General features: G+C 36.8%; 1 protein-coding gene across 6 annotated transcripts in view; it reads left to right on the forward strand.

Annotated features, from left to right (window-relative positions):
* Keap1 (kelch like ECH associated protein 1) overlaps positions 1–27,964 on the forward strand; it is a 557,804-nt gene that overhangs the window by 389,958 nt on the left and 139,882 nt on the right. For 5 of the 6 annotated variants that reach the window (XM_067760220.1, XM_067760218.1, XM_067760219.1 and 2 more), the window contains one exon: positions 12,832–14,639. The exons of the other annotated variant lie outside the window; for it this stretch is intronic. In XM_067760220.1, the coding sequence (XP_067616321.1) occupies positions 12,832–13,271 (440 nt within the window). In that variant the 3' untranslated portion in view covers positions 13,272–14,639. Of the gene's footprint in view, positions 1–12,831; positions 14,640–27,964 lie in introns of those variants that run through there. 6 annotated transcript variants of the gene reach the window in all.

Below are 27,964 nucleotides of genomic sequence, written 5' to 3' on the forward strand. Positions count from 1 at the left end.
CACAAACCTCTGGTGGCCATAATTTATGACATATAGCTGAATCAGCTGCGATGAATAGTGGACACGCATAGAATACATTGAATTAGTGTAAAGGGTGAAACATAGACACATATTTCAGTTACATCTGAGTATAATGCGTATTGAAATTCAGTAGTACTAATTTTATGCGCAACAATTTCAGAGGTGTATTTAAAGTTTGACGCTTAGCAGTCCATATAAAGTTTAAGCGTAAACGTCTATAGATGTTAAAATAGAAAACACAGCTAATGATAAATAACACGTAAAGCACCTACGCTTAAGGTGACTTTTGCGTCGTACTGGCACTTGCGTTGCGTCTACCACTGACTTTGAACACATGCGCTTTAATTGCTTCAACACTGAAAGAAAAAGACTGGTAAAATCAATCGAAATACGGGTCAATTCAACAGAAACTTCTGCCACTTTTTATCCATCGCAATAAGATGTTGAATCAACTGCGCGCAAATCGCTGATTTGTAATTGACCGTTTTAGTAGTCAAATAAACAAGAAAAGTGGTTTCATTATACTTTACCCATAGTTTTGTTAAATTAACAATTATTACTGTCGCTCTAAGAATACCAATCAAAACTGTTAATATGATAGGGATTTCTGTTCATTCCAAATAACCAGCGTAAACTGTTAAATTAACAGTGTTTATTGTCGAAATGACACTGACAGTGAAATCTATTGAAATAACAGATATTTCTGTTTTTTCTAGATTAATAGCGTTAACATTAATAATAAAAAAAAAAAAAATGTAAGGCGCGATAACCTCCGAAGAGATCTAAGGCCGAGCTTCTCTTCCAATTTGCGTCGTGCTCCTCTTGATTTTCCCTACAAATTGGCCGGACGGGACCGACATGTTTTAAGCCGACTCCGAACGGCATCTGCAAGGCAGATGAGTTTTCACTGAGAGCTTTTCATGGCAGAAATACACCCGCAGCGCTTGCCAAACACTGCCGAGGAGCGACCCCGCTTAGAAAAATTTTCTTCTAATTGAAAATCTTATTTCTAAAATTTTGATGTTGCTTTGCCCGGGGTGCGAACCCAGGGGCCGCCGTTAACATTAATACCTATGGAAAAAATAAAAGCCGGATGAATATATTTTTAAACTTACGTAGTTTTTTTTATTGGTATAAATTACACATAAGTACATTTCATTTCTAATGATTTTATTGCTATATTTAGTAATGTTAATTAAAATAAAAACTTAAATCTGAATTCAAATAAACAAAACTTGTTCCGAATCACCATCGAAAGCTTTGTTCGAAAGTATGTTGCCATATATATCCATACGTAAATATGTAAATACATAAATAGACATGCTTGCTACATATATATATTGTAAGGAATGTTAGCAGCACTGAGCGATGCTATCGTCTCTAAGCCGATGCTAAGCAGTGACGTGAATGCACATGAATAATTCAATCATTATGTATCTACATAAACGAAACAATAACTGCGTCTACATATATGTACCATGTACGTATACGAGCAGCGGAGCGTCAATGCACAAATACATGCATATATCTGAGATACTCCTATAAGTATGCAATGAGAAAAACTATAAAATTGTGCAATTGTAGTTACAGCTGAGAAGTTTGAGAGCTACTGGACTAGTAGATTCTAGAAGCGCCTAGAAGATGCGAAGGTTGAAATCAAAGAGTATAAAAGGCGACAATTGTAGAGACGCTGAAATTCAGTTTGATATGAGTTGTCAAGCAGTTACGACTAAGACGATATCTAGCGAGCAATAGCAGTATTATTTTGAAAGTCAGTTTCATTTAAGCTATCAGTTTGGTTATTAAGCTATTCGTTGCACAGTTTGAGTGTTATTGTGAAGTATTTTAATAAAGCCATTTTTCCATTATTCAATATTGGAGTTATTTATTCAACAGTTTAGCGATACGAACCTAGCAAAAGGGCAAATAAGAGGATTTGCAGGAAATTCGTTACAATGTGTATATATGCTAGGTACGTACATATTCACACACGCGTTAGTACATGCTCTAGCGAAAATAAGAGCATGTATCGTTTGTTAAACCACATTGGCAACGGTTTCAAGAACTTTAAGTATTTCAACTTTACAATTAAACATTATACACATACACTAAACATTATACACCTTATTACCTTGTGTTATTAAACGCACTTTCACCAAATTTTATTTTTTATAATTTATTTATTTTAATTTATAGTTTTGAACTTCGCCGCGCGTCACTTTACTGCTTATTCTCAATTTCTTCTCTCGCATGTAGAGTTGCCACACGTGATTTTTTCCAACAAAACTTGTAGTATAAATGTTTGACTAACATTTTAAATAGAGAACTTGTAAGCTATAGAAAAGTGAAGAATGAAATCGCTGGAAGGTAATTCACCATTGGAGTAACGATACATTTAATTCGGCAAGTTTAATTCTCGTAACACCTTATTTTGAAACGATTCCAAAACAACTTAAACTTTTATGCTGTCGGAAATATCAACATTAAAAAAGGATGTTTTTATTATCTTACTAGATTCGTTCACGTGAGTGAAAATTCCTAAAAACTTGAACAAAATGTTACTAATTTTGAAAAAATCCTGCTCTTTCAAACAAAACTTTTGCAACAAGAGGCCGCAATTTTGCATTTCGCTTGGAGGAGAAGTTGCAAAATTGTACCCGATAAATAGGTGTGCGGTATCGCATAATTTTTTGCAGTGTTATGCTCATTAAATTCAAATGTTTTGTACTGATAACTGAAAAACTAGTTTTTTGTTGTTTTCCCAATTTGTGTGTTTTTTCGATTTGGTGGTTTTCTTATTTTGGTTTTTTTTTTTTTTAACAAGTGGCACCATCATCATAAGTACAAAGTAGAGAGCGCAGTGAGCGTAAAATTCTCTTTGAAATTTGCTCATGCATTGACTGTTGTTCGCTGTTGAAATGACCTGTAATATCAGTTGTGTTAACAGAAAAATCAGTTAGGTTGATTAGGAATCTGTCAATTTAAAGAATTTTGTTAACTTAAGAGCGACAATTTCTCTTCTGTTGAAATGACTAAACTAATTTGTTCGCTTGACAAAGAACTCGGTCGAATTAACCATAATTCGATCAATTTCACCGAATCTCCGTTAAGTCAAGAACAACAGAACCGATTTGTTGATTTTACAACACCATTTCTTTCAGTGAATGCACTATTTCTGATATCAATCTTTCTAGTGGCTCACAATTATCTATGTGAACAACCGCAAAAGGCTCCTTGATTCGATCTGATTTGGTCTACATGAGAGTAAAGTCATTACCTGGAGCAAGGTTGCGTACGGTCACAGGCGAGTATAATCAAGTCCAAGGCGAAGTGGTATGTGAGGTATTAATTGGAAAAGTCATGGTTCTACACAAATTTGTTGTGGCGGAGATCGTTGATGAAGTCGTATTGGGAGTGGACTTCTTGGTTGACCATGACGTCAGGATCGATATGCGGAGAAAAATTATGCGCTATAAGAACCAGGACATACCACTTAACTTTAGTTTGGAAAAAGGGTTCAGAAGTAATCGGGTACTGGTGGAAAAGACTCGACAAAGACCACGAAAGTCAAAGGCAAAGGTTGATAGATCGAATGGGCCAAATAAATCAAAATCAAAAGTAGCTGCGAGAGAAACACTGGCATTGACAAAACCTAAAAGACGCAGGAAAACGAAGCAACGAATTTCCGAGAAATAATGCGAGGATAGTTTCAAGCCAGAGCGCACTACTTTGGGGAAACGTGGGAACGATACTGATTATGCAAAGCAAATCCGTCCAGCGCAAGCTCTACGAAGTAGTTCATTGGCCAAGCGACAGAGTGTGAAGGAACGAATTGAGTAGTACGATGAAACACAGGTACCATGAGAACAATAATTCGAAAGGTTTCTTGGCGGGAGATTTGGTACTGTTATACAACCCTCACCGGCGGAAAGGTGTTCCATCCAAATTTCGGTGCAGTTGGGAAGGCCCGTACAAGGTTGTGAAGAAGATCAGTGATACCATCTACCGCATACAAAGCATTGAGAAACCACGGAGTAGAAGAGTGGTACATTTGGAGATGCAAGCGACGTTTAGATCGGCAGATTTGTCTGATCGGGACGATCAGACTTAGGTGGAGGGCAGTGTCTCTAAGCCGATGCTAAGCAGTGACATGAATGCACATCAATAATTCAATCATTATGTATCTACATAAACGAAACAATAACTGCGTCTACATATATGTACCATGTACGTATACGAGCAGCGGAGCGTCAATGCACAAATACATGCATATATCTGAGATACTCCTATAAGTATGCAATGAGAAAAACTATAAAATTGTGCAATTGTAGTTACAGCTGAGAAGTTTGAGAGCTACTGGACTAGTAGATTCTAGAAGCGCCTAGAAGATGCGAAGGTTGAAATCAAAGAGTATAAAAGGCGACAATTGTAGAGACGCTGAAATTCAGTTTGATATGAGTTGTCAAGCAGTTACGACTAAGACGATATCTAGCGAGCAATAGCAGTATTATTTTGAAAGTCAGTTTCATTTAAGCTATCAGTGTGGTTATTAAGCTATTCGTTGCACAGTTTGAGTGTTATTGTGAAGTATTTTAATAAAGCCATTTTTCCATTATTCAATATTGGAGTTATTTATTCAACAGTTTAGCGATACGAACCTAGCAAAAGGGCAAATAAGAGGATTTGCAGGAAATTCGTTACAATGTGTATATATGCTAGGTACGTACATATTCACACACGCGTTATTACATGCTCTAGCGAAAATAAGAGCATGTATCGTTTGTTAAACCACATTGGCAACGGTTTCAAGAACTTTAAGTATTTCAACTTTACAATTAAACATTATACACATATACTAAACATTATACACCTTATTACTTTGTGTTATTAAACGCACTTTCACCAAATTTTATTTTTTATAATTTATTTATTTTAATTTATAGTTTTGAACTTTGCCGCGCGTCTTTTTACTGCTTATTCTCAATTTCTTCTCTCGCATGTAGAGTTGCCACACGTGATCTTTTCCAACAAAACTTGTAGTATAAATGTTTGACTAACATTTTAAATAGAGAACTTGTAAGCTATAGAAAAGTAAAGAATGAAATCGCTGGAAGGTAATTCACCATTGGAGTAACGATACATTTAATTCGGCAAGTTTAATTCTCGTAACACCTTATTTTGAAACGATTCCAAAACAACTTAAACTTTTATGCTGTCGGAAATATCAACATTAAAAAAGGATGTTTTTATTATCTTACTAGATTCGTTCGCGTGAGTGAAAATTCCTAAAAACTTGAACAAAATGTTACTAATTTTGAAAAAATCCTGCTCTTTCAAACAAAACTTTTGCAACAAGAGGCCGCAATTTTGCATTTCGCTTGGAGGAGAAGTTGCAAAATTGTACCCGATAAATAGGTGTCCGGTATCGCATAATTTTTTGCAGTGTTATGCTCATTAAATTCAAATGTTTTGTACTGATAACTGAAAAACTAGTTTTTTGTTGTTTTCCCAATTTGTGTGTTTTTTCGATTTGGTGGTTTTCTTATTTTGGTTTTTTTTTTTTAACAAGTGGCACCATCATCATAAGTACTAAGTAGAGAGCGCAGTGAGCGTAAAATTCTCTTTGAAATTTGCTCATGCATTGACTGTTGTTCGCTGTTGAAATTACCTGTAATATCAGTTGTGTTAACAGAAAAATCAGTTAGGTTGATTAGGAATCTGTCAATTTTACAGACTTTTGTTAACTTAAGAGCGACAATTTCTCTTCTGTTGAAATGACTAAACTAATTTGTTCGCTTGACAAAGAACTCGGTCGTATTAACCATAATTCGATCAATTTCACCGAATCTCCGTTAAGTCAAGAACAACAGAACCGATTTGTTGATTTTACAACACCATTTCTTTCAGTGAATGCACTATTTCTGATATCAATCTTTCTAGTGGCTCACAATTATCTATGTGAACAACCGCAAAAGGCTCCTTGATTCGATCTGATTTGGTCTACATGAGAGTAAAGTCATTACCTGGAGCAAGGTTGCGTACGGTCACAGGCGAGTATAATCAAGTCCAAGGCGAAGTGGTATGTGAGGTATTAATTGGAAAAGTCATGGTTCTACACAAATTTGTTGTGGCGGAGATCGTTGATGAAGTCTTATTGGGAGTGGACTTCTTGGTTGACCATGACGTCAGGATCGATATGCGGAGAAAAATTATGCGCTATAAGAACCAGGACATACCACTTAACTTTAGTTTGGAAAAAGGGTTCAGAAGTAATCGGGTACTGGTGGAAAAGACTCGACAAAGACCACGAAAGTCAAAGGCAAAGGTTGATAGATCGAATGGGCCAAATAAATCAAAATCAAAAGTAGCTGCGAGAGAAACACTGGCATTGACAAAACCTAAAAGACGCAGGAAAACGAAGCAACGAATTTCCGAGAAATAATGCGAGGATAGTTTCAAGCCAGAGCGCACTACTGTGGGGAAACGTGGGAACGATACTGATTATGCAAAGCAAATCCGTCCAGCGCAAGCTCTACGAAGTAGTTCATTGGCCAAGCGACAGAGTGTGAAGGAACGAACCAGGGTATTGAGTAGTACGATGAAACACAGGTACCATGAGAACAATAATTCGAAAGGTTTCTTGGCGGGAGATTTGGTACTGTTATACAACCCTCACCGGCGGAAAGGTGTTCCATCCAAATTTCGGTGCAGTTGGGAAGGCCCGTACAAGGTTGTGAAGAAGATCAGTGATACCATCTACCGCATACAAAGCATTGAGAAACCACGGAGTAGAAGAGTGGTACATTTGGAGATGCAAGCGACGTTTAGATCGGGAGATTTGTCTGATCGGGACGATCAGACTTAGGTGGAGGGCAGTGTCTCTAAGCCGATGCTAAGCAGTGACATGAATGCACATCAATAATTCAATCATTATGTATCTACATAAACGAAACAATAACTGTGTCTACATATATGTACCATGTACGTATACGAGCAGCGGAGCGTCAATGCACAAATACATGCATATATCTGAGATACTCCTATAAGTATGCAATGAGAAAAACTATAAAATTGTGCAATTGTAGTTACAGCTGGACTAGTAGATTCTAGAAGCGCCTAGAAGATGCGAAGGTTGAAATCAAAGAGTATAAAAGGCGAAAATTGTAGAGGCGCTGGAATTCAGTTTGATTTGAGTTGTCAAGCAGTTACGACTAAGACGATATCTAGCGAGCAATAGCAGTATTATTTTGAAAGTCAGTTTCATTTAAGCTATCAGTTTGGTTATTAAGCTATTCGTTGCACAGTTTGAGTGTTATTGTGAAGTATTTTAATAAAGGCCATTTTTCCATTATTCAATATTGGAGTTATTTATTCAACAGTTTAGCGATACGAACCTAGCAAAAGGGCAAATAAGAGGATTTGCAGGAAATTCGTTACAATGTGTATATATGCTAGGTACGTACATATTCACACACGCGTTAGTACATGCTCTAGCGAAAATAAGAGCATGTAAACCACATTGGCAACGGTTTCAAGAACTTTAAGTATTTCAACTTTACAATTAAACATTATACACATACACTAAACATTATACACCTTATTACTTTGTGTTATTAAACGCACTTTCACCAAATTTTATTTTTTATAATTTATTTATTTTAATTTATAGTTTTGAACTTCGCCGCGCGTCACTTTACTGCTTATTCTCAATTTCTTCTCTCGCATGTAGAGTTGCCACACGTGATTTTTTTCAACAAAACTTGTAGTATAAATGTTTGACTAACATTTTAAATAGAGAACTTGTAAGCTATAGAAAAGTGAAGAATGAAATCGCTGGAAGGTAATTCACCATTGGAGTAACGATACATTTAATTCGGCAAGTTTAATTCTCGTAACACCTTATTTTGAAACGATTCCAAAACAACTTAAACTTTTATGCTGTCGGAAATATCAACATTAAAAAAGGATGTTTTTATTATCTTACTAGATTCGTTCGCGTGAGTGAAAATTCCTAAAAACTTGAACAAAATGTTACTAATTTTGAAAAAATCCTGCTCTTTCAAACAAAACTTTTGCAACAAGAGGCCGCAATTTTGCATTTCGCTTGGAGGAGAAGTTGCAAAATTGTACCCGATAAATAGGTGTCCGGTATCGCATAATTTTTTGCAGTGTTATGCTCATTAAATTCAAATGTTTTGTACTGATAACTGAAAAACTAGTTTTTTGTTGTTTTCCCAATTTGTGTGTTTTTTCGATTTGGTGGTTTTCTTATTTTGGTTTTTTTTTTTTAACAAGTGGCACCATCATCATAAGTACAAAGTAGAGAGCGCAGTGAGCGTAAAATTCTCTTTGAAATTTGCTCATGCATTGACTGTTGTTCGCTGTTGAAATGACCTGTAATATCAGTTGTGTTAACAGAAAAATCAGTTAGGTTGATTAGGAATCTGTCAATTTTACAGAATTTTGTTAACTTAAGAGCGACAATTTCTCTTCTGTTGAAATGACTAAACTAATTTGTTCGCTTGACAAAGAACTCGGTCGAATTAACCATAATTCGATCAATTTCACCGAATCTCCGTTAAGTCAAGAACAATAGAACCGATTTGTTGATTTTACAACACCATTTCTTTCAGTGAACGCACTATCGCGAATCAATATTAAAAATCTTAATGAAATGTCAGTGGAAGCATGCAAAATACTAAAAGTTACCACAAGATCTGAAACTAGAAAACCAGTCAGTAATAATAATAGAAATGAAGAAACTAAAAGTCACAATGAGAACCCTATAATATATGAAGCGCTTAATAAATTTGCAGTTACAAGACATGTCGCATAATAGATACAAGCAATCTAATTGTTGAGGATAAGATTGACTTGGTCAATTCTTTACCAGGCTTACGAAAGGAGCCGACAATTTAATAAATAATAAATGTAACCTCTAAAGAGATCTAAGGCCGAGCTTTTCTTCCAATTTGCGTCGTGCTCCTCTTGATTTTCCCTACAAATTGGCCGGACGGGACCTACATATTTTATGCCGACTCCGAACGGCATCTGCAAGGCAGATGAGTTTTCACTGAGAGCTTTTCATGGCAGAAATACACTCGGAGCGCTTGCCAGACACTGCCGAGGGGCGACCCCGGTTAAAAAAAAATTTTTTTCTAATTGAAAAACATTATTTCTAAAATTTTGATGTTGCTTTGCACGGGGTGTGAACCCAGGGCATACGGTGTGGTAGGCGGAGCACGCTACAATCACACCATGGTGTCTACTTAAAGGAAGCATTAATCAGTCCAAAACTTCTGCAATACCCAGACTTCAATAAAGAATTCTGCATAACAAAAGACGCTAGTATGCTTGCGGAGCAGTCCTTAGCCAAGAACATGATGGCAAACAGTTACCAATTGCTTACGCTTCTAGATCTTTCACAAAAGGTGAAACCAACAAAGCTAAAATAGGAAAAGAATTAGCCGCAATCCATTGGGTCACAACCTTCTTCAGACCATACGTCTATGGCAGAAAATTCTTAATTAAGGCCGACCACCGCCCTTTAACATATCTTTTCCCGATGAGGAGTCCTTCATCTAAGTAACGAGTAACGAGTAAGACTCGATTATAGGAGTATGATTTTGAAGTAGAGTACATTGCTGGAAAAGAAAACCACGTCGCGGACGCATTGTCTTACATTAACATAACAAACTTAAAAGAAATATCAGTGGAAGCATGCAAAGTAATGAAAGTCACAACTAGATCAGCAGCTAAAAATTCTAAAGATAATATTAATAAAATAATTTTAAACAAATTTTTAAGTTAAACGGTTTATTGAAAACAATACTTACATGAAGTAATAATAATACTAAAAGCTAGAAAATAATTAGGTAGGTCCTAGGTACTAGTCATCACACTCCTCATAAATCTAGGGCGTTGATCAGACAAATAAAAGCGTTGGGCGCGTGTAACACTTTTACTTAATTGTCTGATCAACGCCCCATATTAATGAGGGGTGTGATGACTAGTACCTAGGACCTACCTAATTATTTTCTAGCTTTTAGTATTATTATTACTTCATGTAAGTATTGTTTTCAATAAAACCGTTTAACTTAAAAAAACATTTTTTAATTATTTTATTTTCAAGTTTTTAGTCTTTATTTAATTGCCTATTATTTCCCATTCTATTTAGTTCATTTAGTGACTCATTATTACAAGGACTCTTTCCTGACAATTTGTTACAATCTAAGTCCTCAATACATAATACTTCCAAAGACTTTACACAGCTCTGCGCCACGTATGCTTGTCCCTCCTCCAACTCCAAAATATTTTGATATCACTTCTACCGGACTGTATGTAATATTTGTTCCGAATATGAGCAAAATCGGACATCATAGGTCGTTTTCTATTCATTTATTTATTGTGTGTTCGAAATCAGACGACAGATACGATGTTTTTGAATATCTCGATCTTTGCGCCACCTAGCGGTGATTTTTTTATAGGTCGCTTTCTATTCTTGTATGTATGTGTTCCAAATATGAGCCAAATCGGACCACAAATACGTGTTTTGTGAATATCTTGATCATTGCGCCACCTAGCGGCAATTTTTTTCATAGGTAGCTTTCTATTCTTGTATGTATTATGTGTTCCAAATATGAGCCAAATCGGACCAAAAGTAATTTTTTTGAATATCTCGATCCTTGCGCCACCTAGCGGCGATTCTTTTTCATAGGTAGCTTTCTATTCTTGTATGTATTATGTGTTTCAAATGTGAGCTAAATCGGACCACAAATACGATTTTTGTGAATATCTCGATACTTGCGCCACCTAGCGGCGATTTTTTTCATAGGTCGCTTCTATTCTTGTATGTATTATGTGTTCCAAATATGAGCTAAATCGGACCATAAATACGATTTTTGTGAATATCTCGATCCTTGCGCCACCTAGCGGCGATTTTTTTCTTATTATTGCATTGTCATCGGGTTCTGAACTATATTACAAGTTTCAAGTTGTAGCTTACCGGGAAGTTACTTAAATTTCAATTACAAAATTCGTTCACAACGGCCGGCCGTGCAGCCTGTCAAGTCAACCTAAATAAAACCATTTAAAAATGAAGAAAGTCAAAAAGAGAACCCCAAAATATATGAAGCGCTAAATAAATTTGAAGTAAAAAGACATGCCAGGCTCGTTTTCGATCCCCCGAAATTATATTTCAAAAAGGGAAAGAAAATTTGTAGCACTATAAATACAAGCAACCTAATTGTTGATGATTAATTTGACTCAGGACAATTCTTTATCAGGCTTGAAAAAGAAGTCGCCAATTTAGGACTTGTACAAATACAGTTGTCCCTAGGAGACAAATTGTTTAAAAGTAATTATACTGCAGTAGGCAAATTTATAGAAGAAGGTACCAAGGATCTCCCTTACTTATTTATTATATTATTGTTGTTGTACACCATCTTATCATCAATTTAAATGGGTCCCCACCTGAGGCCGCTATCTTGGTCCGAATGTGCAGATATAGATCCCGTGGTTGTCTATGCGAAGGCAGGGAGACCACGTGAAGGTTGACTCAGTCCCTCATGAAGATTGCGTTCAGAGTCAGATCAGTATTAATCGGGAGGATCTCAACCGAACCTGCACCGCCAACTTAATGATTACGGACTTTGAACGTACCCCAAGGCCTGCCAAGGTTTTAACGGGACGGAGACGAATGGAACATTAACCAGAAAGTCATTTCGACGGTGTGTCAAGCCGTGTACTGAGATTTTCGAATGTCACAGTCGCCAGCCCTTAACAAACATATCCAAACCGTTGATTCCAGTATACATTAATTAAGACCTTACTGGGCTCAGTCTTAATGTGATAATCACGTTAAATTTACAAATAATTTACCTCTTTACCTTCCTGAGGGTGTATCCCACGTCGTATAGTTGCCTCCTTATCTTGGGTATCTTGGGTATAAGGTACTGAAAGTGCATTTAAAGATTCTATTTAATGTTTTGCAGTTAATTGAAGGTTTTTACAACACTTGTATCCAATTTAATAAGACAAATTATTTCCCCACCAAAGTTCGTTTTCTCATGGAACCTCTCTTAGGCAAGAAAATACCTATGTACCAAATTTCAAGCAGTCGCTCATTCAAAACTCCTTCGAATTGTGCGTGCATTCGTGCATGCACACTAGGTTGCCTGTTTTGTGTATTTCAATGCACACTAAGAGTTTTCTATAATGTAGTGCGCGCACAAATACAATACACAAAAACAACAGTATTTTATTATTTTGGGTTTGGTAGTGTGCATCGTAAAGTTGAATACTATATAATTGCATTGTGCTGATGCACACTCTGATCCTTCCTGTCTTTCCTCTTAGTTCAGAGCTGCATGGATATGTACGTTGTACGCAGGATTGCATTTAATCAAAAGTACTAATCTTTTTACTGTTTTATTTAAAGCTGGCAATTCAAAAGGTAGGACAAGAAAAAGTTAGGTAACCCAACGTCTCATAAATATTTTACCTTTCCTTAATAAAACAAATGGGTAAAGGTAGTCGCTTACTCGGAACCCCTACTGTTTGAAATCAAAAATGTTAAGCTCTCACATTTTTCAAGTCAGGGTAGTTTCAAGGTAACTAACGTTGATGTATCTACTATTTCCAAGGTTTAGTACCTTAAACAAAATGTTTAAATTTTTGTGGTATTGAAAAATCTTGTATTCTGCGCCTCCACATACGTTTCCTATATTTTACGGTTGTATTCAACATTCCTATTCATAGTAATGCACTGTTAAATTAATAAATTTAAGATAAATTTTCTTATATTCGCAGGTGTTGCTGCTATAAGCCAATATATCTACGTAGTTGGAGGATTTGATGGAGTACACCAACTTGATACGGTAGAACGGTATGATACCGAAAATAAAATTTGGGAACTAGTGGCACCAGTTAAAATTGCTCGTAGCGCTTTGTCTCTCACGTCCTTAGATGGGAAATTATATGCAATTGGAGGGTTCGATGGTACGCATTTCCTTTCCATTGTTGAGGTATATGATCCCAAAACAAACACATGGGATACGGGAACTTCATTGAGTTCTGGCCGTTCCGGCCATGCTTCAGCGGTTATATATCAACCTTCTTGTGCTACAAATTTAATGTATTGTATAGATATAGAGGCAACAAAACGTGGTGGCTGTTCTGGCACATGTTCTGATAAAACGTCGGAAAACAAAAAAAGTAGCCAAATAGGACGCGGGTTTGAAACCCTTTAACCTCCGGTTTTAAAATGAATGTTTGCATATCATTTGGTGAAAATCAAAGAAGCTACAGAAACTACGCCTTTGATTTCCAAGAAGATTTTGTTTTCCGCAGCCTTAGTAATAATTCTGTACGCCTGTTTTTGCCATTTATGTTAGACCAGCTGATATATGGGTCGAAATTTCTCAGGTGGGCCACTTTAGAATCGATTGTCTCAGTTTTCATTGATTAATACGGTTATTTTAAAAAATTAATAACTCGTGAACGGTGTATCGAAACTCAACGCTTTCTACATCAAAATTTTCTTCAATTAAAATACTTTGCCATAAAAAAATTTATTTTTATAACAAATTATTTTGCTAAAAAAATCTTGTTTGTTTTAAATAATTATAAATTAATAAAACTTCTCCGCCTGCGAGAAAATTTTAACACATATCATTCAATTCTACAACCCCTTAAAAAAATGTTGGTGAAAAACAGTCATTATTTTTCATTAAGTCAAAAGTTATACATGTTTTTGTGACCGCGCTCCTATCTCCAGCGTTAGACGAGCACGTTTTTTGACCAGTATAAATCATCCACAAAATTTCGGCCTCACGATGATTCAGCGCGCGAGCATCAAAACGTGCTCGTCTAGCTCTGGAGAAAATTCAACCCAGGTTTATGCAATCTTCTGAAATCAAAGATCATATATACAAGAGACATTCCACACTATTTCATTAGGCTTCAAACTCTCATCAGCCGGCTGTTTGGTGTATTATAATATCTTGAGAAATGTAAATTTTGTCTACAATAAATTGTGCGATATTTTCAAAAGTAAAACAATATACCCAAACAACCCCTCCTAATTTGTGACAAAAAAAATGTTTGACGATGTGAAAAAAATATAACAATTAGTTCAAAAAAAAAAAAATTATAATAATATCAAAAAGAATAAATGAATAAAATTTTTTAAATAAATTTAATTGAATATTTTGGGCTATTTTCGTGCCGATCGAAAATAATCAAGCTAATAATATGCAGCTTACGATTTCAGAAATAAAAACGGGGCCGATTTTAGCAAGTCAAAGTATAGGTTTGTAGAGTGATCCCAAAAATTGCCACAATCGTAGAGTGACCACTCAGCGATGTTATTATTATTTATTTATTTATTTTATTGTAATTTGGTTGAACAAGCCGGTGCACCCCACATTGACTGAATGTGTCAGAAATTTGCTGACGACCAAAACGAAAACCCAAAAATTACTAAAATGAAAATTTCTTGTTCGGAGAAGTGATAGAGTCAAACAAAATTTTCATAAATTTTAATAAATTTTTGTATATATTGTTGAAGGTACGAAAAAGGCAATACCAAAATATAATAAATTCGAGTATTTATTGAATTATATTTGAGCAGATAATTTTCATATGTTTATTGAATTCAGATGTCTATCAAGAATTGAACATCAGCTTATTATTAGTATGTACGAATGTAAAAAGGAAATGTCAAAAACAAGAGTTGCCATTAGTGTACTAATTTGATTATACATGTGGTATATATATATATATATATATATATATTTTTTTTTTTAATTTTATCACTCCACAGAACGCGAATCTCTTCCTAGGCCTACTCCCCCTATCGCTGACGAGGCCTAGTTTGCAAGTTTTTGCCTCCAGAAGGCAGTGTACAGTAGGTATGACCAAATCAAACTTTGTGTTCAGGAAAATGAGTACATTTATAAATAAATATGTATATAAGGGTTAGATGTCCCTCACTAGGGGGGGGGGGGGCACACCTTGCCGTTGGTGTGAGGGATTAGCCGAACTTCATAGCGCCCGCCTATAAGGCTGAGCAGTTTAGGGCTGGCATCTACGCCGTTTTACCTCCAAGGAGGGGTAGGTATGAGTTAGGTTTGCACATTTGCATTCAGAATTTAACAAACGATTCCTTCAACCAATCTCCAAAAAACAAAACATTGCAAATATATTAAAACTGAATTATAATTAATTTCGAAACACCAAAATGCTGTTACCTTTCCAATGCTTTAATTAGGATAGCTGCAGCATTTACATTTGCCGAAACATACTGCACGACAATTTAGTGTTCTTCCAACTTGTCATAAGAAGAAATTCAATGTAGTTCAGAGATTCTTGTACTCTAAGAGTTCTTTACAATATCTCTGGTTCGAAGTCGCCTAGAGTATTGTTCTCTAATAGGTACCCATACCATGAAACCCACTCCAACAATATCGAAAGAGTACAAAAACTGTTCACGATGTTTGGTCTAAGATTGTTACCTTGGCAAGGTTATCTTCCTTCTTACATTAGTAGACGGAAATTACTGGGATTGCAGTCCCTGCATGAGAGTAGAATATACTTCTTAATAATTTATATGACCCGCCGCGAGACTCGCTTATTGGTAGATACAATGCACTCTACTAATTACGCCATGAACGCGCCGATTGCCACGAGCGTTAGATTATGCAATATCCATGACATATATTTAAATTAAAATTGTAACTATTTTTTTATTTAATAATAATTGATTAACTGCGTACTACACCTAGTCTGTATGAATTAAATTCTTTAGACTGAACTTAATGAATAACATAAATACAGGCCCATTAGCTTAACATTATTTCTGCTCAAACCTTTGAGAATCTGATAGATGTGTACATAAATTCCTACGTGGATGAGAAACTGCTCTCCACAGCACAACATGCGCACACCAAACGCAAGTCGGTAGACACTGGCATAGGGTGGTAATAAATATGGAGAAACCCTAGAACATGAGGAGTATGCTCTAGGATTCTTCATGGACATTGTCGGGGCTTTCAGCAATGTTTCTAAACGGGCGATCATGAATGGTCTTAACTACATTAAAGCACATCCAGCCATAACCAGATGGATCTACATCTTAATTTGCAGGAAGATTACTTCACAATGACAATTGTGTGAGGCCACGAAATCAGTGGACACGGTGGGGTGTTATCACCTCTGCTGTGGGCGCTGGTCATCAACCAACTCCTCAGGCGTTTCGATGAGGGATGTTGCAATTGTCATAAGTGGAAAGTGCCAGCCCATGCTCTTGCGACCCCACGTTCCTCATGGATCTAGGGGGTGGGAGGGCGGTATGGCCTAGAAGGTGTCAGGTGTTCATACCAAATAGTTCCCGAAGTGGTCGAGCTAGTGCCTTAATGGTGCTTGTTACCGGAGCGTACCGGATCTGCATCCGGCAAAGGACCATCAACATCGATAAAACTTCCCAACGCCTTCGGGTGTCCTTATCGCTACAACAACAACAACAATATATTGACTATATTGGCCTAATCTATTCATACTAAGTAGTTTGTAGTAACTAAAACCGTGATTTGGTAGGTAATATGTTCGTATGTATAAACTCTCATGACATTTAACAAAAACTATTTGACATTTTGTATCTATACTATTGGTTTGCTGCTCAACTTGGCTCTTGTCTATGACATAATAAACTTTTGGTCCGAAAGCAACCTTTTCACGCTAACCTGTGTTACAGGAACAGCTGAAACTGCTTGAGCAAGTTTAGCTAAATAAGGTTTTCGCAAGGACTAATTGATGCAATATTCCAGAGCGTCAGTCCTTTGCTCTTGCCGTTTTTTATTCGAAAATACTACAAAAGTGGTCGAGTGATTTCTAAATTTGTTTGTCCATTAATAGCGTCGTAATTACGACTCTCAGCTAACTTAGATAAATAATATTGTTTTCAATAAAACCGTGTAACTTAAAATTTTTTAATTATTTTATTTTCACGTTTTTAGTCTTTGTAGAATAAGTATAATTTAGGAGTATAACTATTAACTTTTAGTAGTATAAATTCTCAGTCACTACTATTAGTTGTCAACGACAACCCTGTTAATATAAAAGCACTACAAATGTTCCACAATATATGTTAGTTATGATACACAAAAGCACTACAATATGTTCCACAATATATGTTAGTTACGATATACATATACACAACATTTAAAATTAGAATACACAAAGCTCTTAAAAGCAATGTAAAGGCTCAGGACCCGTTGCTATAAAATAAGCGCTCTCATGTGGACATCTTTCACTTTGCGATTTTCGTCAATGATGACATGATACGAAACATTCATTCTCTCTCAATTCGTTTCCAGGAATGGGTCTTAAAGTTCATTCAATTGTAAACATTGGTTCATTCGATTGTAAACAAACTTCATTCGTTTCCAAGAATGGGTCTTGAAGAGCAGAGTTGCGTAAACCGCGCAAAAAAAATTCCAAGAAAATCGGTGCGTTTTTATTATTTTTCATTTCAAGTGTATTCAACTACATAAGCGGATCAAAAATTTGTAAAAAAGGTGAATTTTCGGAAAAATATTTAGTTTTAAACTATAATAAGTTGTAAGTAGTGTTTTCTGCAGTGAAAAAATATGAAATAATATAACAATTTGTTTAATTGCTAGCAAAATGCCAAGAAACAAAAAGTGTGTCATAGGATGCGAGGGTAGCCAGAATTTTTTCAAATTTCCCAGTCGAGAGAAAGACGAATCCAGGTACGTAAAGTGTTTTATGTGATAATTACGTCGGGAGGTGTAAAAGAACGCGTTTTGACGTCGGTAGAAGTTGAAAATTTGCATGTGGTAATTGTAATTTAGATGATTTTTTGTACTAAAACACAAGCACAGTTATGCAGAAAGATGCTCTTCGAGAAAATAATTTGGATTACGTAGCTGGACCTACCAGCAGTACAGAAAGCTTTTGCCGCGATTTTTCGGAGCAGCGCCAGGTAATTTTTCTCGAAGTAGTCTTGACAGAGGAAAATTTGTAATTTCCGCTTTCGTATTCATGATCCTGGGCCCAAAATGCGGCTTTTGGCTTTTTTTTGGACGTTTAGTAGCAGTTGGGTGCTAAAGTTTAAAATTTACATAAAATTGTAGCTTAAGTCCAAAATAGAAATGCTAAATAAAAAAATAATTTATAATATATGTAGTAATGATTAGTTTTTTTTGTCACGAAATAAAAAACGCAAAACTGTACAAGAAATAACAAAATTAAATGAGCTGTTATATTAACGCACGAAAACAGATAAGTACATTTTATCTTAGCTATCAAAAAATTAAATTTCACGTGTTGTCACGGAAAATTTTTTAACGGGTAAAATAAGCTTTTTTTTTGTATTTGTGATCCTGAAAAAATTCGAGTTTTTTGATATCCCATTTGACAATCTTGAGTAAGTTTTCGGTGAAAATCATAAATTAAACCTTTACCATGTAAAATACCCCAAAGTTATTCCGAAATGGCCAAATTTGATTTTGAGGATCATGGCATCTATGGTCAATGTTATAAAAAATGCACATTTTCACGCGCTCTCAGAGAGCGAGAAGTTTCATATCATGTCATCATTGATTTTCGTCCACTTGAGAGGTAAGTTAAACTAAATACTAACATATGTAACAATATTAGTTGAACAGTGATAAACTGGCCGCTAATATTGTTCAACCTACAAAAATAAATAATATTAACAATAACTAGTTGAACAGTGATAAACTGGTCGCTAGCATTTTAAATATAAATAAATAATATTAACAATATCTAGTTGAACAGTGACAAACTGGTCGCTAGAATTGTTAACAATAAATTAATTTATCAACATTATCTAGCTATAACCATATTTTTGTAACCCTTGTCATTTAAGGTTTTTCCTTGTGTATACTACACTCAACCACACTCCCACATCTAAATAAAATTCGTTGTGACAAAGCTCTACCCTTTTATTTGGAATAATAACTTTTTTAATTGGCGCCCAGCATCGTGGCAAACCTCTCGAGTAGTTTAAATACATATGGCCGAAGCGATAGAATTGCAAAGCGAACTAATATTAGTAACAATAAAATGGCTAATTTGTCTCCCGAACAGTTTCAAGAGCTTATCAATATTGTAAGCCGATGTAATGAACGTAGTGGTTCGTTAAGCACTTGCACTGCTCGTTACGCAGGTAAACGCGATTCCACAAAAGTTGGGGAGTTCATTGCAGCCGTAACTACGTTTAAAGCTGTAGAAAAAATAAGTGATGTGACGCTATCATTGGTCTTCCGATGATTCTAGGGGGTGACGCAGCAGAAAGGTGGCGCGGTGTACAGGCACCTAACACTTTTGAAGATGTTGTGCGTATGTTGCGCGAATCTTTTTGTCCCCTTAAACCTGACTGGCGAATATATTCCGAAATCGTAGAAGCAAAACAAGCTAAAAATGAACCGACGGACACTTTTGTTCGCAAAAAGCGTACTCTTTTTTCTCAACTCTCGGATGCTCCGAGTGAATCCGTCCAAATTGACATTTTGTTTGGCATGATTCATTTGCAAATTAGGGACACGGTGTGTCGTAGGCGCAATAATACATTCGACGATTTGTTAACCGAAGCTAGAGAATCAGAAATGACCTTGCGTGAACACAAAATGTCGACCTTGAATGCTGATAAAGCTGTTGCTAACGCAAGTGGTCCGGTACGATGTGCTTTTTGTCGCAAAAAAGGGCATAGCGCAGAAGCGTGTTTCAAAAAGAAAATGAAGAAATTAAAGTAGCTCAAACACAAGCAATTGCTAATGCAATAGTAACAAAGCCGAATTATGCTTGTTATGGTTGCAACGCAGCTGGCGTTACCCGCGCAAACTGTCCAAAATGTTCAAATAAACCGTCCACTAACCATGGTTCGGTAAGTTTCAATTCCATAACAGTTCCAGTGGGAAGAGACATTCCGACTGCAAATGTAAGTCTGTCTGGGGTATCTGGGCAAGAGTATTTTGATAGTGCCGCTCGAACTAGTGTAGCTAGCGCAAACTTGAACCGCGTAATGGATTTTAAAGGGTGCACATACCGCAAAGTGGAATGCGAAATTACTCTTTCCGACGGAAGTACGAAACTTTAAAAATGCCTTACAACTAATTGTGATATATAGTAATAGGTGGGCGTACCTTCAAAATTCAATTTATGATCCTACCAGAATCAGTTGGCAACAAAACGCTAATTGGCACAGATTTCTTGGAACAAGCGGAAATAGTTTTAAATATGGGTCAAAGATACTGGTTCTTTGAAAGTAATCCAACGCAACATTTCGATTTCGCTACCCCATTGCCACTCGAATTAAACATTATTGAAATTGTACAAGTAAGGTCAACAAAACGTAAGCCCGAGGAAGCGGCAGTCAGAGAAGTTGAAAAAAAAGTTGTATGTGTCCGAATTTGAGTATTATGGTCCTGATTTGCCAAACGATTACTCACCGCGTATTGTACAAAGTATTTTTAGAGATGCTATTCCACCCAACATGATTACACCTGAAAGGCCAATAAAACCCAATTTGTTTACTGGTGTTACCTATAAGCAAAACATTGCTGATAAGGTAGACTTATTTTCTATTGATTTTAAAGTACTGAAGGAAAAAGATGGCTCAGGGTTGGAAGTATCAGAGAAAATAGAACTCGACAATATGCTTCAATCCCACGTAAAAGTTTTTGCCGCGTCGTGTGAACCGAAATGTGTGAACCGCCATATACACAACATTTTATTGATACTGGCGAGCACGAGCCGATTGCATCACCAGGGTATAGATTATCATTTTCTAAGGTAAAGACTAAAAGCTGAGATTCACAAAATGCTCGAAAACGATGTTATAGAAGAATGTGAGTCAGCGTGGTCATCACCTGTTGTTATTGTGCCTAAAAAAATGGTGGTACTCGTGTATGTGTAGACTATCGCAAGTTAAATGCTACAAACAAAGCCCGACCGATACCCCTTGCCTCGTATGGATGACCTATTGCACGCTGCAAAAAGCACAAAATTTATGACCACTCTAGATCTTCAAAGTGGGTTTTTTTCAGATCGCTGTTGCTGAAAGAGACCGAGACAAAACATGTCTAATTACGCCTATTGTGTTGAATCAATAACTAATTTGGGTTTTTAATTTTATTTCAGCAATGCAAATTGGTACATTCCGGTTTAAGAGAATGCCGTTTGGTCTCCGCAACGCACCTTCCACATTTCAAAGACTAATCGACCGTTTTAAGGCAACGCTGCCAAATCTGCACATTTTAGCATATCTTGATGATATAATCATTTGTTCACCATCATTTACAGAACACTTAAACGACTTAAAAAGCGTACTCTTGAAGCTGGAAAAGTTCAAGCTGCGCGTTAATTTTAGTAAATGTCGTTTTTGTTGCGCAAGTGTTAAATACCTTGGTCACGTCTTAACGACCGCAGGCATACAAGTTGACCCAGAAAAGACTCTGGCGATTACACACAGGAAAGAACCAAGAAATATCAAAGAATTGATATCATTCATACAAACCTGCTCTTGGTATCGGCGCTTTATTGACCGTTTCGCTGAAATTGCCAAACCGCTTACGGAGTTAATGAAAAAGAATGCAGAATGGAAGTGGAGTACACCACAAAGGGAAGCTTTTAACAAGCTTAAGCAACGACTCGTTTGCCCTCCAATCTTAAAGCAAGCTGAAGACAATGTCCCTTTTATCATTAAGGCGGACGCAAGTGCTTATACCTTGGGAGCTGTTCTTATGCAGGGGGAGAAAGCATGCGAACACCCTATCGAATATGCGAGCCGACTTTTGACAACAGCAGAGAAAAATTATTCAACTACCGAACGCGAAGCCCTCGCCATTGTATGGGCATGTGCGAAATTCAGGGGCTATATAGAAGGCGCTGAAGTGTTATTGGTGTCCGATCACCAACCGTTAAAATGGTTATTAACCATAAAGTCACCAACAGGCCGCCTAGCAAGGTGGGCACTACAAATACAGCAGTATAATTTCAAAATCGACTACACACCAGGGAGAACGAATTCTGTTGCCGATATGTTATCGCGACCACCCTTTAACGAGGAAGAAATTGAAACAAACTGCATTTATGCTTTTCAAATCGACAATATCTAGTTGAACAGTGACAAACTGGTCGCTAGAATTGTTAACAATAAATAAATTTATCAACATTATCTAGCTATAACCATACTTTTTGTAACCCTTGTCACTACACTGAACCACACTCCAACATCTAAATAAAATTCGTTGTGACAAAGCTCCACCCTTTTATTTGGAATAATAACTTTATATCTTTATTTAATTGCCTATTATTTTTCATTCTATTTAGTTCATTTAGTGACTCATTATTACAAGGACTCTTTCCTGACAATTACAATCTCAATACATAATCCTTCCAAAGACTTCACTCCACTCAGCGCTACGTATGCTTTTCCCTCCTCGAACTCCAAAGTATTTTGATGTCACTTCTGCCGAACTGTATGTATTAGGGGGATTCATGAAAGCATATAAACTTATAAGGTGTAAAATTATATCCATTTACACACAATGTTATATGAACGCACCTAGTAATATTCTTGATAAACTTGATTGTTTATCAGCTGTACTATTGCCAAACAATTTTTTTGATTGTAAAAATGCCAAGATTAAGTGAAAATTCAAAATTAAAACGTCTTTACTTGCTGATGTTGGAGATTTCTGATGAAATGCCTGCTGTAATGTCTGCAAGGTTGCATTCCTTTGAGTTTACCGCGTTTACACAATGAAATATGCGCGTAAATTTATACAAATTGTGTAAATGATTTTTCATACAAAATTTGACAGCTCGTTTACGCACTAGATAAATTTATACGTTTACACACTTTATGAGGCATTTATAAGGTTACATGAGTCCCCCTAATATTTGTTTGTTCGGACTACAAATACGAGTATTTTTAATACCTCGATCCTTGCCGCACCTAGCGGGATTTTTTTCATAAAGCGATTTCTATTTCCGTATGTAATATGTGTTCCAAATAAAGCCAAATCGGACCACAAATACATTTTTTTTAAATATTTCGATCCCTGCGCCCCCTGGCGAAGATTTTTTTTCATAGGCCGCTTTCTATTCATGTATTTATTATGTGTTCCAAATATGAGCCAAATCGGACCACAAATACGATTTTTTGAAATATTTCGATCCATGCGCCACCTATCGGAGGTTTTTCTTATTATTGCATTGTCATCGGGTTCTGAACTATATTCCAAGTTTCAAGTTTGTAGCTTATGGGAAGTTCTTAAATTTTATTTACAAAATTCGTTCACAATGGCCGGCCGGCCGGTCTGTCAAGCCAAGCTAAATAAAACCCTTTAAAAATAAATTTAAGGCGCGATATACTCCGAAAAGATTTTAGGCCAAGCTTCTCTTCCAATTTGCGTTGTGCTCCTTTAAATTTTTCCACAAATTGTCGTGACGGGACCTACATGTTTTATGCCGACTCCGAACGGCATCTGCAAGGCAGATGAATTTTCACTGAGAAGCATTTCATGGCATAAATACGCTCGAAGTGGTTGCCAATTCACTACCGGGGCAACCCCGCTTGGAAAAAGTTTACTTTAATTAAAAAAAAACGTGTTTCTAACTAAAGTAGATAGCATTAATTCAAAATTATCTGACTCATTTTGAGAGTGTGTATTATTTTGATTACATATACAGCTTTGACTAATGCTATTAAGATTTGTTAGTTACGTTATAGCTTGTTGTGGTCAGCTGATTAAATAATCTGGTAATGCTGAGAAAGCAATACGTGGTTGTCTTCCATGTAAAAACTCCGCTCGTGATTTTCCCGTGCTCGGGTTTGGAGTGGCTCTATAAGTTACGAGATATTTTAAGAGAGCTGATTCGGCGCTTCTTGTTCCTTTTAACAACTTCGTTATCGAGTCTTTGCAAATCCTTACAAACCGTTCGGCCAATCCGTTAGATGAAAGGTGGAACGGTGGGCTTTTCAAGTGCTCGATATTATTTAGCTTACAAAAATTTTGGAACTCCGATGAGGTCAACTAACTACCATTATCTGAGACTGACGTATGAGATAGTCCTTCAATTGCAAAAATTTTTTGTAGCGTGGAAATTGTTGCATCGGTTGTGGTAGAATTCATTTTTACTACTTACGGAAACCTGGAGAACGCATCTACCAGGATGATCAATATAGATCCACAAAAAGGGCCAGCAAAGTCTACATGTACCCGTGTGGCCACGAAGAAAATTCACGTTTCGGTTGACTAGCCGAAGACTGGCAAATAGTGCATACCCTGCCCACTTTTTCGATAGCCTTTTCAATTTCCGGAAACCACACATAGCGACGCGATATCTGCTTCATATGCGCATTGCCCCAATGACCATCGTGTAGCATGTTTAATGTGCACTGCTGTAATTTTTTGGTATGACTACTCGCAGATACTCAGTTTGTAGTAGAATAACGCCATATTGGCATGACAGCTGCAAACGACGTTCAAAAAAAGATTTCAATATTCGTTGCGATTCATTGAGTCGGGAAGGCCCTCTAAAATCATTCTTTTAACGAGTTTAAGGTTTTCGTCCTTTTCAGTATATTCCGCTATGACGGCAGCACTGAGTGGAATAGACTCAATGACGACTGAGTTTATTTCTTGTACATATTGCATTGCCAATTCTTCGAATCGAAGTCCTTTTCGCCCCCCCCTCCCCCCCACGTAATCTTGAAAGAGCGTCTGCGTTTCCATGTAGCGACGTGTGTCGACATTTGATAGAATAATCGTAGGCCTGTAAGAGAATCGCCCATCTTTGAAGACGGTGCATGGCCATAACAGGGAGTTTCTTATTTGGACTGAAGATCGTTGTTAAGGCTTGGTGATCGGTGAGTAACTCGAAGTACCGACCGTAAAGAAATTGATAGAATCTAGTAACCCCGAATATGATGGACAGGGCCTCTTTTTAACTTGCGGGTAGTTCGCGTGACTTTGTGTAATGTTTTGGACGCAAATGCAATTGGTTTTTCTTGGCCATCGGGGTAGCGGTGAGATATCACTGCATCACAGATTTCCGTCACAATGTACTAATAGTGTGGCTTTAACAATTTAATTTTTCAAGGTTTTAAAGGCTTCTTCTTGCTCACTGCCCCATTGGAATTGCGCTGCCTGGCTACGTAAGACATTCAATGCGCTAAACTTTGACGAAAAGTTAGGAATGAATTTGTTATAATACATACGTACATATTCTATATGTTCGCTTGCAAATACGCATTTATTGTATTCGCAGCGAAGCCCATATTTCACAAATCGTGTAAAAATTTCACGCACGTTTTCGACGTGCTCCTTATGTGCACGCCCTGTAACTATAACATCATCTAAATACGTGGCACAACCTGTCGTTCCACTTATAACTCCCTCCATAATCTTTGAAAAATACCCGGAGCGCTGGCAATCCCGAATGGCAGTCTTTGATACTGATATAAACCGAAGGGTGTGTTTATGACCAGGAATTTCTTAGATTTCTCACTGAGAGGCAGTTGATGATAAGCTTCTCTTATATCAAACTTTGAAAAAAAATTTCCTCCACAGACTTTTATAAACAACTCCTCTATTTTGGGGATTGGATACCGATCAATTTCGATCTGAGGATTTATGCCTACTTTAAAATCTGCATATGCGGATTTTCCCATTTGGTTTTCGCACGGTGACAAAGGAGCGGCCCATTCACTCGCATTAATTGGTTTTAGACCACCTACTGCTACTAATCGTTCGATTTCGACACGTACCTAATTTTGCAACACAAATGGTATACAATATGTAAGAATTCATGAGCTTAACACCGGCTTATAATAATTGAATTTCAATTATTATGTTTTCTAAGAGAAACTGAAAAGAAAGAAACATTTACTGGCATATTGCGATGGAACCATTTCGAAAACCGTCAACGTAATCATCATCAGGCAAATTTTGTAATGTTATCAAAGGTTTCACCGGGATTCGAACCGTGAATCACATGGTGAAACTGCAGTTGCCTTGAACCTGAGCCCGAGCAGCTTCTCATTCGCAACGAAGAAGAACTTTACAAAAAAAAAAAACAAAAAAAAAAAAAGAACAAATATACATGGCACACAAATTAATATAGAGACAAAATGTCTCAACTGTGTTGTTAGTGTAGAAATGAGAAAACCTAAAACCTGAATTAAGCATGAAAACAAATACCAGCAGGATAGCCTAGTGGTTAAAGGCAACTGCAGTTTCACCATGTGATTCACGGTTCGAATCCCGGTGAAACCTTTGATAACATTACAAAATTGCCTGATGATTATTACGTTGGCCAAAAGTATGTACCGTATCCAATGTGCAGATTTCTTCCATATTTTCATCTTCACCTGACTCGATGGCATTAATGTTGTTGCTTCGAACAGGTTCCTTTGTTCCCATCGCCGACTTACATACCGGTGCTAGGTGCCCAATTTTTGAGCAGCGATTACATTGAGTTTTGTTCTTATAATGATAACAATCTTCTCGTTTATGGGAGCTGGAGCATCCGGGACATGATTGTATCATCTGCTCACTTTACGATCTGATGTTCCAGACAGCTGTCCGGATTTCGTTTTTTGAACCGCATTGACGGTGGCTGCTTCGGCTCCGTGAATTTCGTTGCATTTACGTACGGTGGCTTCGTATACTGTCGCGATATTAAGTATTTCCTCTAGAGTTGGTTTTACTTTTTGTAATGCAGCTGTTCGCACTTTCTCATGTGGAGTATGGATAACGATCATATCACGGATTTTACTGTCCGCGTATGATTCTTCACAGCCCTGATTAGCACAATTAAATAGGCAGTCTTTGGCTGCCCCTTTTAGTTCAGCTATCCAGTCAGTATACGATTGTTCTGGTTTCATAAGGGTAGGATAAAATTTAAATCTAGGACGTGTGCCTTTTCGACGAAGTGCTGAGTCAGCGCGGAAGTTATTTCTTTGAACGTTTTCTCCTTCGCCTTCCCATCAAACAACTTCTGGAGAAGCTCCACGTTTTCAGCTCCGATCCAGCTAAGGTTACAAGCGCGTTTTGCGTTATAGTCATTAACCCCATGAGCTTCAAGATATTGTTCCAGCTGTAATAGGTATGTACTCCAGCGATCTTGTGTTTTGTTGAATTTATAAAAAATGGGTATAGCAGTGTTCTGCCTTTTGCTGCTAGAATGCCTCTCCGCAATCAAGTCCTGCATCATTTTTTTGTATTTGCTTCTATTACGCTTTTGATGAATGCTTGATTGGACGTTTGCAAGTTCTTCATAAGTGTTATAATAACTTTTTCGTCCACCATGTTAATAAATTGTGGTTTATATTGCTTAACGTGTGTATACTTTTCTTGAATTTGCACAAAAACGTCGCCAAATGTTGAAGGTACCAAAAACGCAATACCAAAATATAATAAACTTAAGTATTTATTGAATTATGTTTGAGCAGATAATTTTCACACGTTTACTGAATTCAGATGTCTATCAAGAATTGAACATCAGCTTATTATTAGTATGGATCATGATACAAAGAAGAAGGTAGTCCACTCAAAATTTTTTGACGCATTTGGGGATTTTTGAAGTTTCATAATGTTCGTTGTTTTGCCAGAAGCATTGCCATACCGTTAAATTGTGGTTTTTCGGGTTGGAAATTTCCTTTAGGATGAAAACGCAATGGGTTATCTGAGACAATAACAATATGCTTTAGCACGATTTATGTGCATTCATATCGATTGAGAATACAGGAAAACATGCAATTTTATTGAAAAATAGTCGATAATAACTTATACATTGGTTAATGGCTCATATCTTTAAGGCAGCTTGAGACCTAGACAGAAAAAAATGCACGAAAAATCCTGTTGTTCTAGCATAGCCCTATTATCCT

Source organism: Eurosta solidaginis, chromosome 1 (genome assembly GCF_040869045.1).
Source record: "Eurosta solidaginis isolate ZX-2024a chromosome 1, ASM4086904v1, whole genome shotgun sequence".
NCBI classification, from domain to species: domain Eukaryota; kingdom Metazoa; phylum Arthropoda; class Insecta; order Diptera; family Tephritidae; genus Eurosta; species Eurosta solidaginis.